General features: G+C 39.1%; 1 protein-coding gene across 1 annotated transcript in view; it reads right to left on the reverse strand.

Moving 5' to 3' along the window:
- The window catches only part of SI (sucrase-isomaltase), a 146433-nt gene extending 130552 nt beyond the window's left edge, over positions 1 to 15881 (reverse strand). The window contains exons 1-4 of the mRNA XM_019491830.2: positions 15781 to 15881; positions 15083 to 15182; positions 12319 to 12448; positions 9627 to 9703 (exon numbers count right to left, since the gene is read on the reverse strand). Coding sequence (XP_019347375.2) covers positions 9627 to 9703; positions 12319 to 12448 — 207 coding nt within the window. The 5' untranslated portion in view covers positions 15083 to 15182; positions 15781 to 15881. The remainder of the gene's footprint in view (positions 1 to 9626; positions 9704 to 12318; positions 12449 to 15082; positions 15183 to 15780) is intronic.
- Positions 15882 to 16695: the final 814 nt, after the last annotated feature.

Consider the following 16695-nt stretch of genomic DNA (forward strand, 5'->3'; position numbering starts at 1 on the left):
ATACAGGGACACAGACCCTGGAACCCTTCCCCAACAGCACCCCTCACCCTCAAGCAAGCACTGGCTCACTGCAGTCAGGCTGGGCAGCTTTTGGGAGAGAGACCCTGGACTTCTCCCCCTAAGGCTCCCCCGACCCCTGGCTGAGCTGCAGTGTACCATGGGGCCAGGGTGGTGCACCCCCCTTTCCCTAACAGGCTGCAAATGGGGCTGGAATCAGGGGCTGTCACTGACTCAAGTCAGTGACAGCTGGTGGGGCAGGACAGCCCTTTGCAATGCTGCCTGATATGGTGGTAATTATACTTTAAGTTAACCCTCAATGAGATCTGGCACAGATGCTCGAAAAAGCACTCTAACACAAAGTGGTTTAGGTTAGTACATATCCATCCAGGGTTAACTTAGAGCATGATCTACCATGTTTTTCTGCCCTGAACATCTGTTCTGTTACAGCTGTAAAGCCCTTTCTGCATACTTAAAGCATATTAACTGTAACATCTATACCTAGCTTACAGCAATATATCATTTCTGATGCCCACACATTTTCTCTCAGTAAAGAAATAATGAGTTATCTGGGTTGAAGTACACTAATAATATAAGAAACTAGTTTCACTAAAAACAGACCACTAGACCTTCAAAAGGTCTTAAGCATCTGATCTCTAAATTTAGATCGTTACAACTATACTGCAGCTTGCAATTAACCCCAGAGGCAGTTTCCATAGGCTCCTAAATCTTTGCTGTGAGCCCTGCCTATGTTGAGTAGCATACACAACTGAGCCCCACTGAGTTTTACACAGTAGGCTGTCCCATGCTTGTCTTCCTTATGAGACCTTACTTGGCAGGCACACTCTCAGGGAATACTTACTGGATTGGGCCTCACAAAGCACCACTGGAGGAAGACATGCTATTTCCTCTGTTTTACCCAAAAGTCCAGTGATGGGACACTCCCCTGTTTTGTGGAGGATCTGTGTTCATCACCCAGAAGAATGACTTGAGCACCAGGCTATAGGCAGTAGTGTAATTGGGGGGAGCAACAGGGGCAACCACACAGAGGGTTGACTTGGCAGATATGTGGAAAAAAAGCAGCTGCTGGTGGTAGTCCTGCATTCATAATCATAAACTGGAAATCATCACTTCCACTTTGCCCTGGACACCTGGTGGCATCCCTGCACTGCTGGCTACAGGGAATTTTGAAATAAAAAGATGGGACCTGGCACCTCTCTCTCTTGCTGGCACTGCTGCACTTTGTGTAAATAATTAAACACTTATTAGGGCAGGAACTGACATTCAGGAGCCCTAATCACCTGCCCTGTTACAGTCATTTATCTCTCTCTAGCAAATTGCCTATTTAATTGTTCTTTGCTTCAGCAGGAGAGATCACCATCCTAGCATAACCAATGGCCTGGCAGTTCTAGCATGCACATGTACAATGCTATATGTGGAGTACGTCCTCTCAAGAAGGATAAACCTGAACTTAGGTCTCCCATATCCTGAGCAACTATTACAACTACCTGGCATACTACTCCTGGTAAAAGTATGCCAGAAATCCAAAGTGGTGGGAGGTGGGAATCCAAAATGCAGGGAAGCATTTCTTGCTGGCTACCATAAGTGGATCCTCATTTAGCATGCTGTACTATGCTTCCCATGTACTAAGGGGGGGGGGGGGGGGAGGTAAATGTGCCTAATTCTGTGCTGTGACTGGTAGCATGGCACTAGAAAGTAAAGTGCTGCAATGCAAAACACTGCAATATTCTGGCTCTTTCTGGTCCGGAGACGCTAAATGGTCCATCTGTCCTAACGAATGCTAGAGCTAGAAACAGTGTTGGCAAAAGGAAATTTCACCTCAAAACAGAAAAAAAAAAAAATTGTGATACCCATTTTCCATTTTCTAACCAGCTCCTACAAATACCCTTAGAAGACTTTGTAGCAGTCACTGTAAAAGCTTGGCAATGTTCTAACAGATAGAGTTGATTCCACGTAAGAGAGCAGCAAGCCATAATTGTGTCATTACATGAAACATCATGCTTGAAAGAGAAATAATTTTATCTGCAGATGCAAAAAGCATACAGATTGAAGTTGTGAGATCTTTTATGCCTAACAGAGCAAGGAGTACAGAGGTCTCATGTCAGAGGGAATAATGGAAACTTTATCTAATGTAAATACAAGGACAGACTATTTGCAACCTACGTACTATATCAGTAAGCATGAGAGATACCAGAACCCAATAATTAAGTGACAGGACAAAAGGTCAAAGCTTAATCCTAGGTAATCACAGGTAAAAAGAATGTGTTTATAAAGGTTAATACCATGAGAGAGATACTGAACATTGAACTCAATTAGCTTCACTTAGAAGAAACTGCTTATCAGTTTTCATACACTTTCAACTATAACATTGTCATGTTACAGCACAAGTAGATAAATGTACACACATGAAAAATAATGGTTTTTAAGTGTTTTCCTCTTAAGGAAGGTCAATGCAATGCGACGTGTAAAACTGAACGTTGGCTCGGACTGGCCTCAACCATTCATATTGTTACTGTTTTGGAGCTCTTGTGCAACTAAACTTCACTATAGTCTTCTGCAGCAGGTAAATGACTACACAAATCTATATCTCTCTTCATATTCCACAATCCTGCCTGTAAAAGTTGCCAATTTTGCTTCCAGTAGGCCACCGTGGTGCAGGTAATACAATGTGTGTTGGGAGAGAAGAGGTTCTACTGCAGCTCACTTGCTATGTGATTGTCAGCATACCAATTCCTTCTGCCTCAGTTTCTTCATCTGTGAATCATTTTGAAATCCAAACCATAAAAAGAACTTCCAAAAAACTAAATATTACTGACAAACATTTCACATATGGTAACTAAATTTTAAAACTGAAAGTAGAGTGTTAAAATACTAGGCTCTGTTTTTCAAAAGGCACTTGGCCTTCTCTGATTCCTATTAACTATGTGGCATTTAAATGGACTTAAGAGCAGGAAAACAAACCTGATTGCAAGTGTATGGAGAAAGTTCTTTTGGTGAGAATGACAGGGTTCAGAGGGCTAGACTCTGGGTTGTGTCTGACTTTATGAAGTTCAGCTCACAAAGACAGGTACCAAAGGTTGCCTTTTTATTCCCAATTCTGCAGCCATCAAACCAGCTACCCAGCTTTGTGTATAAAACAGAAGTGCCCCAAACAGCACAAACTTAACATGGGAAAAAATGGGTAAGTGAAAACATGTTTTTTGCCAGTCTCAACATCTTGGCATGATGGGAACGACACTGGAGCCATCATGATTACATTTCAATGAAAATTGTCTACTAGCTGTATCATTGGAGCTTTTGCATAGCTGAGAATGTAGACCTGCAACTCTCTAGTTTGGAGAAGGTATGAATAGGCTAGACAATGCTATAGCTGTGAATGGTACAGAGAAGGTTAATCCAGGATCTTATTTATCCTCTCACAATACAAGACTGAACCAATGGTCAAAGACAGGGAAATGTAAGATACAAAAAAATTAATAAAAATAATCCTTTTATATAAAGCATATAATTAACCTGTGCAATTCATCCTCCCAAGATATTACTAAGGATAAGAGGTTAGTAAGATAAGCTATGTTTGTGGGTGTGTAAATCATTTCTCATCTTTGCTCCTACAGTCCTCTTCCCTTGGATACACATTTATATGGGTAACTTGAGCAATCGTAGTGTAATCCGAAGGAACATGTAGGGGAACTCTCATGCATCAGGGCAAAAAGCAAGAGTCAGAAGTCTGTTCTCTGGTTAGGCTTTTCTGTAATTAGCTAATAACATGTCTGTCTATTTTATCTTCAGAGGCCAAGGAGATTCACAACCCCTTCACTGAAAGGATTGAATCCAAGAAGAGAGGAAAGAAGGAGATGGGGTAATCGCTCCACTTCTGTCACTCTGGCCGCTAGCCCACACGTATGTGCATGCACACACACACACACACTGTGCAATCTGTGAGGATCTGAAGTTGGCCGAGGGATGTGTGGTCCCACCCCAGGACTTGTAAGAATTGGATAGGAAAAAAGTTTCCCTCCCCCAAAAAGGAAGCTCTTTGATATCTTTCAAATGTATCTTTCTGCTTTAAGTCAAAACGAAGACTTTCAGAAATAGAGACATATATCCAACAACAGTCCCTTGTCTAAGGGGCTTGCCTGAGGTGTAAGAAAAACAGATATAAGTCTCTGCTCTAAAACAGATGGAACAGGGTCTTTGATGTGGGTTTTCCTCTTGTAAGTGAGCTAACCGCTAAGCTTGCCTTTCCAACTGGGGTGCCACATCCAGCCCATGAGGAGATAGTGCATGAACTCATACCAAGCCATCACTCCCCCTATTTCTCTTGTTGCTATGTAGGCTGAGGTCTCTAGGACAGGGCAGCATGAAAGGTGGCCCAGCAAACAGTTGAAGTGATAGCAGCATCAGGCAGAGGAGAGAGGAAAGTGGATAGGGAGGAAGGAGGGGATCATGTGGCAGTGGCTGAGGAAAGGGGGAGCTTGTGCTACCTGCACAGTGGGGAGGCTTCCTGCATTGGCAGTCCCAGGAAGCCTGTGCAGCATGTGGCCATTGTGGCATGTAGCCCATGCACTGTGACCAGTGAGGCCTGCAACCCCACTCTGCTCTGAATTTGGACAGCCCAGTATTAAGCTATTTACTATTCCAAGCTGAATCTCTTTCTCTCTGGATGCCCATAAATCTTACCCTCAAACTAAGACACTTTACCTAATTAAAACAAAACCTTTAATTTCAATTTCAACACATTTATATTTTACAGCAAAGACGTTTTGTAACCAGTGCTAGACCACTTTTACTGCATCTTGCACTATTCTTCAGGAGAACCATGCCTGGTAGCTGAACTATATCATAGTAGTTCATTTCCTGAACTGCTTTTTTCAATTTCTCAAACATATGATCTAATTTGAACTTACTCACTTGGTTTTCAAACTCTCCAGAAACTTACTTCACCTTATAATAAATAGTGACCTATTACCTCCTATTCACCCCATTCTCCAGCTATGATTTTATTTACTTATTTGTTTATCTGGAAGCAATGTCTCAGCTGCACCCTGTTTGCAACTCTGAACCTCTGAAAATGCCTTTCCTTCCTACCTAAAACCTCACTTCCTGTAAAGTTAGGCAACTGCTGATTGGTAAAAAATGGTAAATCAAATTCACAAAATAATTCAAAATCTCAGCATCTCTCTACAATATGTGAGAAGCATCCACATTTTGGTTTTCTTATTGCTTTTCAAAGTAGCTTTCATTTTTATTTGTATCAAAATGTTTGTCTTTTATCAAAATTATCATATAAGATTTTTGGTTCATAAAAATCACATTTTGTTACTAAAGACTAGGTAATGAAAACTCTGAACAAGTAGCCTGAAAACGAGTTTGATAAAAAAATTAATGGACTACAGAAAGCTTCAACAATATTTGCTTTTTAGTCCAACCTCCCCCCAAAAGGATATTTTTCAAACAAAACTACTCATCAATATTGCTTGTTTGGAAGACAATTCTGTTTCACAGGAATTTTCAAGGTTTGAAATCTGTTTCCTGTTCTACTCCAGAATGAAAGAAAATCTTTCAAACAGACATTGAACAATTACATTTTGTCAAAATATCCAATATCTGCTAAACAAAAACTGAGGATTTTGAGTTACCAAAATGATAAGGAGGGTGCATCCAGGCCACTGGCCTTGGATCTGGAAGACCTTTGTTCAAGTTCCTTATTCAGAGAAAAAAAATCCATCCTAGATGGTTGAATAAAGCACAGCAAGAACTGGAGCCTGGATCCTCTCACATCCTGGGACAGTGCCCTAAACACCAGACTACTGAGTGTGAGAAATCACTCTTCGCTGCCCCCTCTTTATAAAAATGCATTGAAATTGACATCCAATGGGAAAAAAGTGCTGTCAAAACCACTTTGTCTAGTTGCACTGGCCATACTACACTTTAAGACACTATAGAAAAGTGTTGGATACCTCACAGTGGATGAAATTCTAACCTTGACCACTATATTGACTGCTTCAGGGAAGAATGAGCAATGAAATAATGAACAACACATGCCAGGATAACAACCTCTCCTCTTAGAGATATAGGGCCATAGAATCCCTAAGATCTAACCACCAAATAGTAATAAAACCACAGGATGAAGGAGAAGCTATAGTTATCCTTAACCATGAAGACTACATAGAAGAAGCCGACAGACAATTCTCTGGCACCACCTATTACAAAAAACTACAAGAATATTCTACTCCCCTTTTCCCCTTGAAACTCAAAACTACCATCAAATCATTTCCATCAGAACTACAAGAAAAACTACAGAACTTGATCCCATCACTACCCAACCCCAGGACTTTTTACATACTCCCTAAAATCCACAAACAAGGTAATGCTAGTAGACCAAGATATCCAACCATGGAGCCCTCACTGAGGAAATATCAGGTTTCATTGAATTAATCCTAAAACCGCTTTCCACGCGAAAAGCAAGTTTTGTACAAGACGCAACAGATTTTCTACAGAAAGTTAAAAACAATACACCACACTTCTAGCCACCATGGACATTACCAGTTTATATATCAACATCCCACACCAGGATGGCATCCAAGCCTGCCTTACATATACATCTACAAGAGCAAGATTACAACTCAAAGTACAGACCCAAAGATATTACCGAACTTATACACTTCATCCTCACACACAACAACTTCACTTTCAATAACCAACACTTCCTCCAGACCATGGGCACAGCTATGGGTACCATAATGGTCCCACAGTATGCCAACCTTTTTATGAGCCACCTGGAAGAAGATTTCTTCAAGAATTACACCATCAAACCCTTGCTATACTTAAGATAGATCAATGATATCTACATCATTTCCACCAAAAACCTGCAATCTATTATTACATTCCACTAGAAATTCAACAACCATCACCCTCCATCAGACTCTCTCTTAAACACTCCAGCACCAACATCTCCTTTTTAGACATGACGGTCACTATCCAGAATAGGAAAATACAGACCACCATATACAAGAAACCCACGGACCAACATACATATCTGTACAGAACCAGAAATCACCCTAAATACACTGAGAAAGCTGTAATATACAGCCAAACCCTCCGATACCACTGAATTTGCACTGAGAACACCCATAATTGTTACCTTGCAAATATTAAACAGGCTTTCACTAACAAGGACACTCCTCCAGAGTGAGATCTCCAGAAATATCACACTTTTTGAAAGAGCAACCTGGATACCACGTGAAGAATTGCTGCAGTACAGAAGAACCCCCCGCCCATGAATCGCACACTGCTGGTTATGACATCACCCCTCCCTGGAACCTGTATGGGAAGTTATTAAGCAAATGCAAACCATACTAGAAAAAGACCCAATTCTTAAAGAGATCTTTCCAGAACCACCCATCCTAGCCTTTAAACAAGCACCAAACTTCACCAACCTTGTCATCAGAAGCAAACTTCCTGTGGCCCAAAACACACCAAATAGATCCAGACCATGCCAGGACAAGAAATGTAAAACCTGCCAACACATCTCCACCACCCGCACAATTACTACACCTCACACCTCCATCAACATTCCTGGATCTTATATCAACATCCCCAGAAACGTAATATATCTCATCCAGTGCACCAAATGCCTTGATGGAAATTATGTAGGAGAAACCAAACAACAACTGCACACCTTAATGAACGCCCACCAAAAATATATGGAAGACAAAAACATCCAATTACCTGTGGGGTCACATTTCTCACAAAAATCCACTCTCTCTCCAATGTCTCAGTTCTAATCCTCAAAGAGAATATACAAAATACCTTTCGTAGATGAGCCTATGAACTTCACTTCATAAATATACTGCTTACAAAAGATCATGGACTAAATATAGACATTGGATTTATGTCACATTATAACTTGCCTAACATCCGACTCCCCACGTAACCTCCACATTTTCTACTAGCTATATTTATTCCCCTTCCTTCCCCACCTCCTCTCACCCACTGACTACAGCTACATTCATTCCCCTCCCCCACACCTGTCTCTCACCCATTGACTGCCTCAATTTACATTTTCACTGACTAACTTTCTTGCATCCGTGCTGGCCCCTGGCTGCTTTACTATCCCATCCAGAAAGAGCCCAAACCAGCTGCAAATGCTTCCTCAGCCTGACAAAGGTTATTTGTACCTGAAAGGTTGCAAAGAAGAATTTTTCCAACTATTTGAGTTGATCTAATAAAAGATATTGGATTTACCTTGTCTGCCTATAGAAAAATGAATGGATTATTAGATCCTAAAACTGCTGCATCTTTCCAGAACTCCAAATTGTTATTTAACATCATTATCCCAATCTTAAGATTAACATTTGGTCTTATTTTTCACATTTTTCCAGATAGCCAACCCATATTTTTTTCTGATCACAAAAGGCTGCTAATATTAAACTAAGCTTCCTACACTAGGGTAAACAAAGTACTGTGTGCATTCATCTTTTACTCTATGAAGAGAACACTGCTTTAAGTCGGAAGATTGGATTAGGTAATAATTAAAGATTTAAGTGACCTGCACTTTAATATTAAAGGGACCTGTGCTCCTATATTGTGCCCAAGCTGTTGAAGGAGATCAGAATCCAGCTTTTCCCCCAGTGAATAAGCAGGGAAGCCCACTATAAATTTAACTGGTGATAACATATATTTACCTGCAGAATATTATTGAATCATATTATTGAATCATAACACAACTTGTAGAATAACAGTATTAGCCACTGTGAATTTTGGAATTCTCTCATCAAGCCGAGATACTGAGGACACATGTAATCATTTTTTTGTCTAAATGACAGAACTTAACCATCACATAGAATAACTATGTGGCTAGTTTTGGCTTTTATTTAAAAAAAACAAAACAAACAAACAAACAAAAATGATGTACCACTCACCAGCTTTAATCAGAAGAGAATATACAATATAAATAAAAATAAACATTTTAATCTGAAGGGGAAAGGTAGAAAAAACTATAAAGACATTTCCCATTGGTGAACCAACAGGTTTTAACCAGAAAACTCATCTCTAAAATTTGTTCTCAATCAAAAAAGTAATGAATGACTGATATTACAATAGAGACAGAGAGAAACAAATTGGGTTTAACATTTGATGTGGGAGAGCTGGCAAAGCAAGTTATGGTTAAAGATTTGATGAAATTAGATGAGATTAAGAGCCCATCAAATTTTAGATACAATTCATTCTAAATTTTGATAGGTGAAAGTTAAGTAACAACATAGCAGTTGTTTCAGTACAGTGCGACTGTTTTTAGTATGTTATGAGTGGGATTTTCTAAAATAATGACTGTTGGCCTAAATTTGCTCCCACTGAAATCAATAGAAAAATTCCCATCAATTTCAATAGGAAGTGTTAAATCAGCTGAAGGAAGTGTTTAAAATTCCCACTTGGGAGCTCACTGATTGCTGCACTTGTAAAAAATTACAAAGCTGAGTTTTCCTAATGTACGTAAGTTGATTTTTTGGAGTTCTAATTTGAAATTTCATTCAATTTTTATTCAATTATTCAACAATAATAATTCATTATTTTTAAATTAACTTCACTTTATATATGCTTTTTCAGACCTTTGTTGCTGCTTGATTGTCTCCAATGCAGTTGATTCTTTCTCCTATGTCTGTCACTGGGCATTCTGGAGAAAAGTCTATTAAAAAAATACATGAAAGGATTATTGCCAACCAGTATCATAATGAGGAATGGGCGACCACAACATCAGCCCCAGGTACCCACTAAGAGAGGGCACAAGATGGCAGCTGCTACCACTACTGCAACCAACCTGTTCTTGCAACCACCCCTACCACTTCAAGCATAGACTCTGGTAGTTATGCCTCCTACCAATGGCTCTGAATTATAGAAATGCATTACATTTTTAAATAATTAAAAAGTTTGAAGGTCTGATTCTCCACTACCTTGATGCTTGTGCAGTCATTTATCAAGAAAGAAAAAAAGGGGTTTTAGCATTCTAATCTAGTATCTGATACATGTCTTCTTCAGGTATACAAACTAGAGCACAGGAAAACAAACAGTTGTTTCTTATTATTCATCAAGATATTTGACTTGTTTTTTAGTTACAGCTTAAAATGAAGATATACAATGGGAAAATGTTTCACAGAAATCCTTTAACAGTATTCCCAAAATAAAAAAAGTAGAAGAATTATTGCTCTAGTTTCTACTGCTGTATTGTTATACCTACTCCTTTCCCTGCATATGCTTTCTACCACAAGGTCCAGACTTTGGGTATTAAGAAGGCTCACAGTTTTTTTATTTAGATTTGTGGGTGTCTAGTCACCAGCATTCTTAGGAAATCCAAAATCTTCAACTGGCAGGTGGCATTGAAGAGGTGTTAGAACCAGAACAGAAAAGCTTACAAATGTTATCCTAATATGAACTGCATGTGTGAGTTTATTAGATTATACAGGAGATATACTCACTTTATGTTAGCACTTTTTATATTCTGTATAAACACTTGGGCCACTGAAACATTATGCTTAAGACATGATTAAATGGTTAATGGTGAAAGTGGTGGGAAAGAAGGGCTTCTTCAAAAACATAAACCTCCCTCCCTCTCACTAGTTAATCACATCTTAAGTTGTTACCACATTTTAATGTAGTTCATGGCTGCATTAAAGCAAAGAATAAGCCACAAAGCTATTACACAAAAATGTGTAATAACATCATGGCTGGTTCCTATCATGTTTTTAATCGACTGTGTGTCCAAACTGTGGCTCCCAGCCATAGGGTGTGCTCCTGTGGCTGGTAGCCCCCATCAGCTGATAGTTATGAGTCTCGGGGGCACATGGTGCACCCCTGTTCCTAAGAACCTGGATCAGCTGACAGCTCTCAGCTGTAGGAGTGCATGGTGAGCCCACGTGGCTGGGAGCCCCATCAGCCATGGGAGCTTGCTACTTGCTAGTGCAGGCAACAGTGTACTGGCAATAGTGCATTATGGAATCTGATTCTGGATCCCACAGTCACACCTCCTCCCATGCACATGTGACATGTCAGGAAGTGCAATCATGAGGATCCCATGTCAGATCTCATCCTGTCTTCACCTGCACGTATCAGGGCCTGGCACTTATACACCCAAATTATAGTAGTTTATTATTTATTGGTACATTTGAAAACAGCTTTACCACCTTTATAATTATGACTGCTTTCCCACACTTTACAGAATCTTGACAATCAATTTGGATTTAGTTACAAATTACAGTTTCCAAGCCATTTTAAATGGCAAAATTAACTAATTAAAAGTATAAGAGAATGGCACATACACCAAAGGACCAGACTATATTTAAAGATGATATTATTAATGATTCATCAGTATGGCTGTGAAATGAAAACAAGTATTTGAAGTTCATTCATTCTTATACACCAGTGGTTACAAACATATAGCCTGCGGGCTGAATCCTGGCCATGGAGCTGTTTTACCCAGCCTGTGGAGCTCCAGGTGTGCCAGAAAATTTGGGGACAGAGCCTGTCATAGAATCTGGGCATGCCAAGCCCCACAGGTCATAGCCATTACTGGCAGGAGGACAAATACAGGCTGTGGCAGTAGGCTACTCACACTACTGCCACTTTGCCCACTGACATTTACTCTGCAGCCACTTGCACTGCCTCTGCCACAGCTGCCTCCATTACTGGGCCTGCCACTGCCAGATTGGGATTCTGTCCCTTAGGACTCAGCCGTCCAGATCTGGTCCAGGTTGGGGTAGAAAGACAAGATTGAGTCTGCTGTACACTATACACGCAGGGGAAATATGGGCAGACACAATGGCAGTGGTGGGAGAGCAGGGATTCTCCAGAAACATAAACCTCGCTCTTTCTACTGCTCACCAAACGCTTTTTTCAAAAAGTGAAATTCACACTTCTTGGCGCTGGAGGAAAACACAGTGTTGGGTCCAAGGCTTTTTTGCATCTGCCTTTAAAGGCAAGGAGAGTGCAATTATGGTCTGTTGACAATATCAGGGCCCCATTATACCAAATTTTGAACAAATGCACAGGGAAATGAAATCCCTGCCTCAGAGAACTTATAGTCTATTCACTAAAAAAAACAAACAAACCACCATTTGTGAAAGGATCCATATAAATTCACAGCCGCATGCTTGAACTTTGCCTAAAAGAGCAATAGTGCATTATGAAATAGTGCATTCAAAGCCCATTGAAATCAGTGGAAATACTCTTTTATAAGCTCCTATGGAGCTATTCCTGCTTGACATTTGGTTTCTGCAGTTGTATACATAAATAATTGTTAATTGTTACCTTCTTGACCTTCTTTGACTCCAGACTGCCCTGTTGCTACAAGTCCAATCAGAACGCAGGTTATAATCACTGCCAAACAGAACAGGGCTATCAGCAAGATTTCAAGGTTACTGAACTTTTTTTTCCCCATCTTCAGAAAACAAAAACCAGAAAAAGAGAGAAAGAAAGAGAGAAAGAAAAACATCAGGAATCTGCTTGTTAAATATCTAGCAAATATTTGTTTTAAAAATATATCTTTTAACCAAGGGAGTTAAACTAAAACCATTCCTTGAAAATAAAATATAATATTACCATGTTCAGATTCATTCAAATGAAGTTGGAAGTAAACAAAAATGTTCATTTTCAGTCAAGTTTGAGATTTATATTTTTAATGAAAAATATTGAAACTGAAAAAGATATCAGTTTCCTCAACTAAACTAAAATTCCACGTTTTATTTCTTCTACACATAAATAAATAAAAAATTGTGTTTTATTTCTTTAAAAAAAATTCACTATATTCTTTGAAATTGTGCTGGTAAAATATCCATTTATATTAAAGGCAGACAAGGTTCTTTGGGTAAATCCGATGTGTTTTATTAGACCAACTCAAATAGTTGGAAAAATTCTTCTTAGCAAGCTTTTGGGCCGAAACACACTTCATCAGGCTAAGGAAGCATCTGCAAACATATATTTTCCTGGATTTATATTAAAGGCGTATGTTGTTGAATAATATTTGACAAACCTTGGTTTGAATGAGCTCTATAATAGGCGTGTGCGAAATGGCTAGCATTCGCTTTGGATTCAGATTCAGCCAATTTGGGGGAGAGTGATTTGATTCGGTGATCATTTGTGAATTGCCCCCCATGCAGTGTGGGGCAGTGGGGGGCACCAGGGATCACCCCCCCCCCCGCCTGGCAGCACCCGGTGAGCCCGGGCTTTTTTTTAAAGCACTGGGAGCTGGGGAGGGTGGGGCAGACATGGGGGGGGGCTGGGGGAGTGGGAGGTCCCCTCCCCCCCCCCATCCCCGGCCATTTACCAGCTCCGAGTCCAGCTACTGCTCCCTGCTGCAGCCACCAGGGACTGTCCAAATCATCAAAGCTCTCCAAATCTTTTCCTACTTTTTAATTGGTCCCCTGATTCAATTTGGATTAGGACATTCAGCCACCGAATTGGGCCAAATCTCCTCCAAATTGAATCTGCATCTGAAGCTTGGCACAGCCCTGCTCTATAAATATTATTGTCCATGTGCAGTGGAAGTAATAATGCCATGGATCAGATGCAATTGTAATGGCGGTATAAGTTACATAGTAATAAATGTAAGAGTATAATAAATACAAGAGTAAAAGTATATTAGTAAACTAAGAGTATAAGCTGGGGGTAGTAATGACTGCTATGAATAGAACATTGAGAAGTTAAGGAAGTGAATCTGTTGCAGCTACAGCGGGATGGAAAGTGCAAGTGGGGTTAAAGACTGAGTTTCTGCAGCAAGTTCATACTTCCCCTTTTGTGACTGCATTTCTGCATTCAAATATTGCTTTTTTCTCAGTATCTATACCAGGAGAGGAAGGCATGCCCTGTTCACACATGTGTATGGAATATTTAAAATGATTACTTCTATTATTAGCATTACTATTTTGGTATGTATGCTTGATCTTTTAGCATGTGATTTACGAGGAGAAATATACCAGCTGTTCATCTCTGACAAGATCCCAAGAGAGACAGAACACTTAGTGAAGTTAGGAACTGTGCCATCATTGACAAACACTTACTGTTGAAGTGTTTGGGCTGCAGAGCCAACTGTTCAATCTTGTGTGAAAAACAACACAGTACCATTTATGTTTAACTTTACAGCAGCAACAAAACTAATTAAAACTAATCTCCAGAATCCAGATCAATACACCAGCATGGGTGACTGTATTTTTCAGTCGGTTAAAAGATATTTACCTGATTAAATAGGCTGACCCATGGGGAAAAAAAACACACTCTTTTCTACTTAGTTAAAAAAGAATAAATATAGTTTTGCTAGTGCAAACAGTATCATATTACTCATTATGCTGAAACTTCAGAACACTTGCTTGCTGCACTAGTCATTAATACTGAGGGGAAAGAAGGAAGATTAACCAAAGCACACTTCAGTAGTGATTCACTTCCCCATATACTCTGAATAATCTCTCTCCTTCCTTTACTTCCATTGATTAAACAACTCACCACCACTGGGACAAACAGGTAGCTTATTAACTTATGGAGAGAGAGCAGTCTCTAAGAAAGAGTAAAACTATGATATGATTCATAGTATAGTTTTCAGTAAGTTGAATCATCAAGCAAAAAATACTTTTATAAATTGTACAGTACTGTTCATGTTTTATGCATTTTATAAGGCTCCCCAGATACATTTCAAATTAAAATCAGTGGTCGTTTTCCTGGTGAATATTGTATCTAAAGCTTATATTATTATATTGAAAAATATACATTGAATATATTGTTCAATTCCATAAAGATGAAATTATAATCTGGCTGTTCCTCTCAGTTAACATTTTGAAATTATATTGATTAGGAACATTACAAAGTTACAGCCAGAATTTTCAAATCCACAGTTAAAGGTTTTCTTATCAAGCAAAATGAATCAGGATTTGCAGCCCCTTGTTTCTCATAAACCAAATCTGAATACTGAGAAGTTAAAAACAAGGATTTCAAGTACAAATCTTATTGTGTGATATACCTGTAATAGTTACTGAGGCTCAAATCTCTAGAAATTTGAAGAGAGATTTGAAAAGAGAGTACCTACCTCAAAATCTCTTTGTTTCCTCCTCCAAATTTTACTTTCAATATGTGTTCTTGCAGGGAAGGTTCAGCTTGAAATTTCCAGCTTCATCCTAAGCACCTATCTATCAGAGGAAGGTAAATAGATAATCACAGGAAGACAAACTGCTTTTTGCTGAAAATGGCTGCTATAGTTATTGTAGCCAGGGAATGACTAGTTAATTAGTAATATTTTTTGCTGAGATATCATTTACCCCACAATGCCCAAGTGCCAACAACCACCTGGCAATACGTTTTTTCTATGTTATATTCTACTAAACAACTAACAACATTTTCATGGGACCTTGATTTTCCTTATGAGTCATTTCTGCTTTAACTGTAATATAAACCTTTTAAAAGTCTTTAGTGGGAAAAAATTAGACATCACACAGTAAGCGTGACCAATTAGAATGGAAGTTTACTCTGTGGGAAAGGCACTGAGAGGTTTGTATAGGATACACCTGCTTCTCTTACTGACAAGATATGTGACCCCATTTCCTATTACAAAGACCCTTCATTTGAAATCAAGGAAGATAAATAGTGGAACTTCTGTTCTGAAATCATCCATAAATTTAATTTGGTTGCCTGAACATCCCACCTCCCAGTGAGACCAACTGAAAAGTGAAACCAAAGAGGAATGGGATGTTTCTCTTTTCATGAATCAGCATGTAAAGGAAATCATACCTGTACTGCATATAGTACTCCAGCCGGCATCCATCTCAATCCAAAAATTTCACTGATTACAAGGACTCACTGCTTTTTAAATGCAACCTATCTTTAACCTATTTGGTGGTTTTGCCTCCTCTATTTTAATGATATAGAATTATCCATTTGTATGTAAGATCCAGAAATTATGATCAATATCAGTAGAGATCCTTCTTTAAAGTTAGAGAGAGGTAGCTAGCTGTGTTGATCTGAAGTCAGACAGAAGGCCAGACAGACTGTACGTAAACATTTAGTCCTTTAGAGAGACTAATTCCAAAGGAATTATTCACTTGGGTGTCACCCTGCCTTGCCTTCTTTAAAGTTGTTATGCTTGGATCATAACGTTTCACGGGGATTGCATTAACATGAAATGGCTTTGTATTTCCAGGATCTATTTGAGGTTCATAAAACTTAAGATAAATATGACCCTATAAGATACTTTGTGCATCTACACAAGACACTGAAAGCACAGTAGACTAATTCTACTGTGCATTAGTGTATCATGTCAAAAACCATGCTAATGCACTAATTCTCAGTAGAATTAGTCTACTGTACATTAGCATCACCTAGAAATGTGCACTGGTGCTCCTACCCAGTAGCACCAATTACAACATATTAAGTTTATACCTGTTATTACAGGTACTGAATTTAGTGCACTGTAATAATGGCATATTAATTCACATGTAGATGTGCCCACAATCCAGTAAAGCACACAAACAAATGCTTATTCTAAGCATCAGCTGTTTTACTGCAATCCGTCTGGACATATGCTTAAAGTACTTTCCTGAACTGGAGCACAGTATCAGAATTTTTTCATTGCAACTTTCAGGATTAAACTGTTGAAGTATGTATGGATCTTATATTTGGATGGACCTAACCAAGAGCCAGTCTAAA

The sequence above is a fragment of the Alligator mississippiensis genome, chromosome 7, assembly GCF_030867095.1.
Source record: "Alligator mississippiensis isolate rAllMis1 chromosome 7, rAllMis1, whole genome shotgun sequence".
NCBI classification, from domain to species: Eukaryota; Metazoa; Chordata; order Crocodylia; family Alligatoridae; genus Alligator; species Alligator mississippiensis.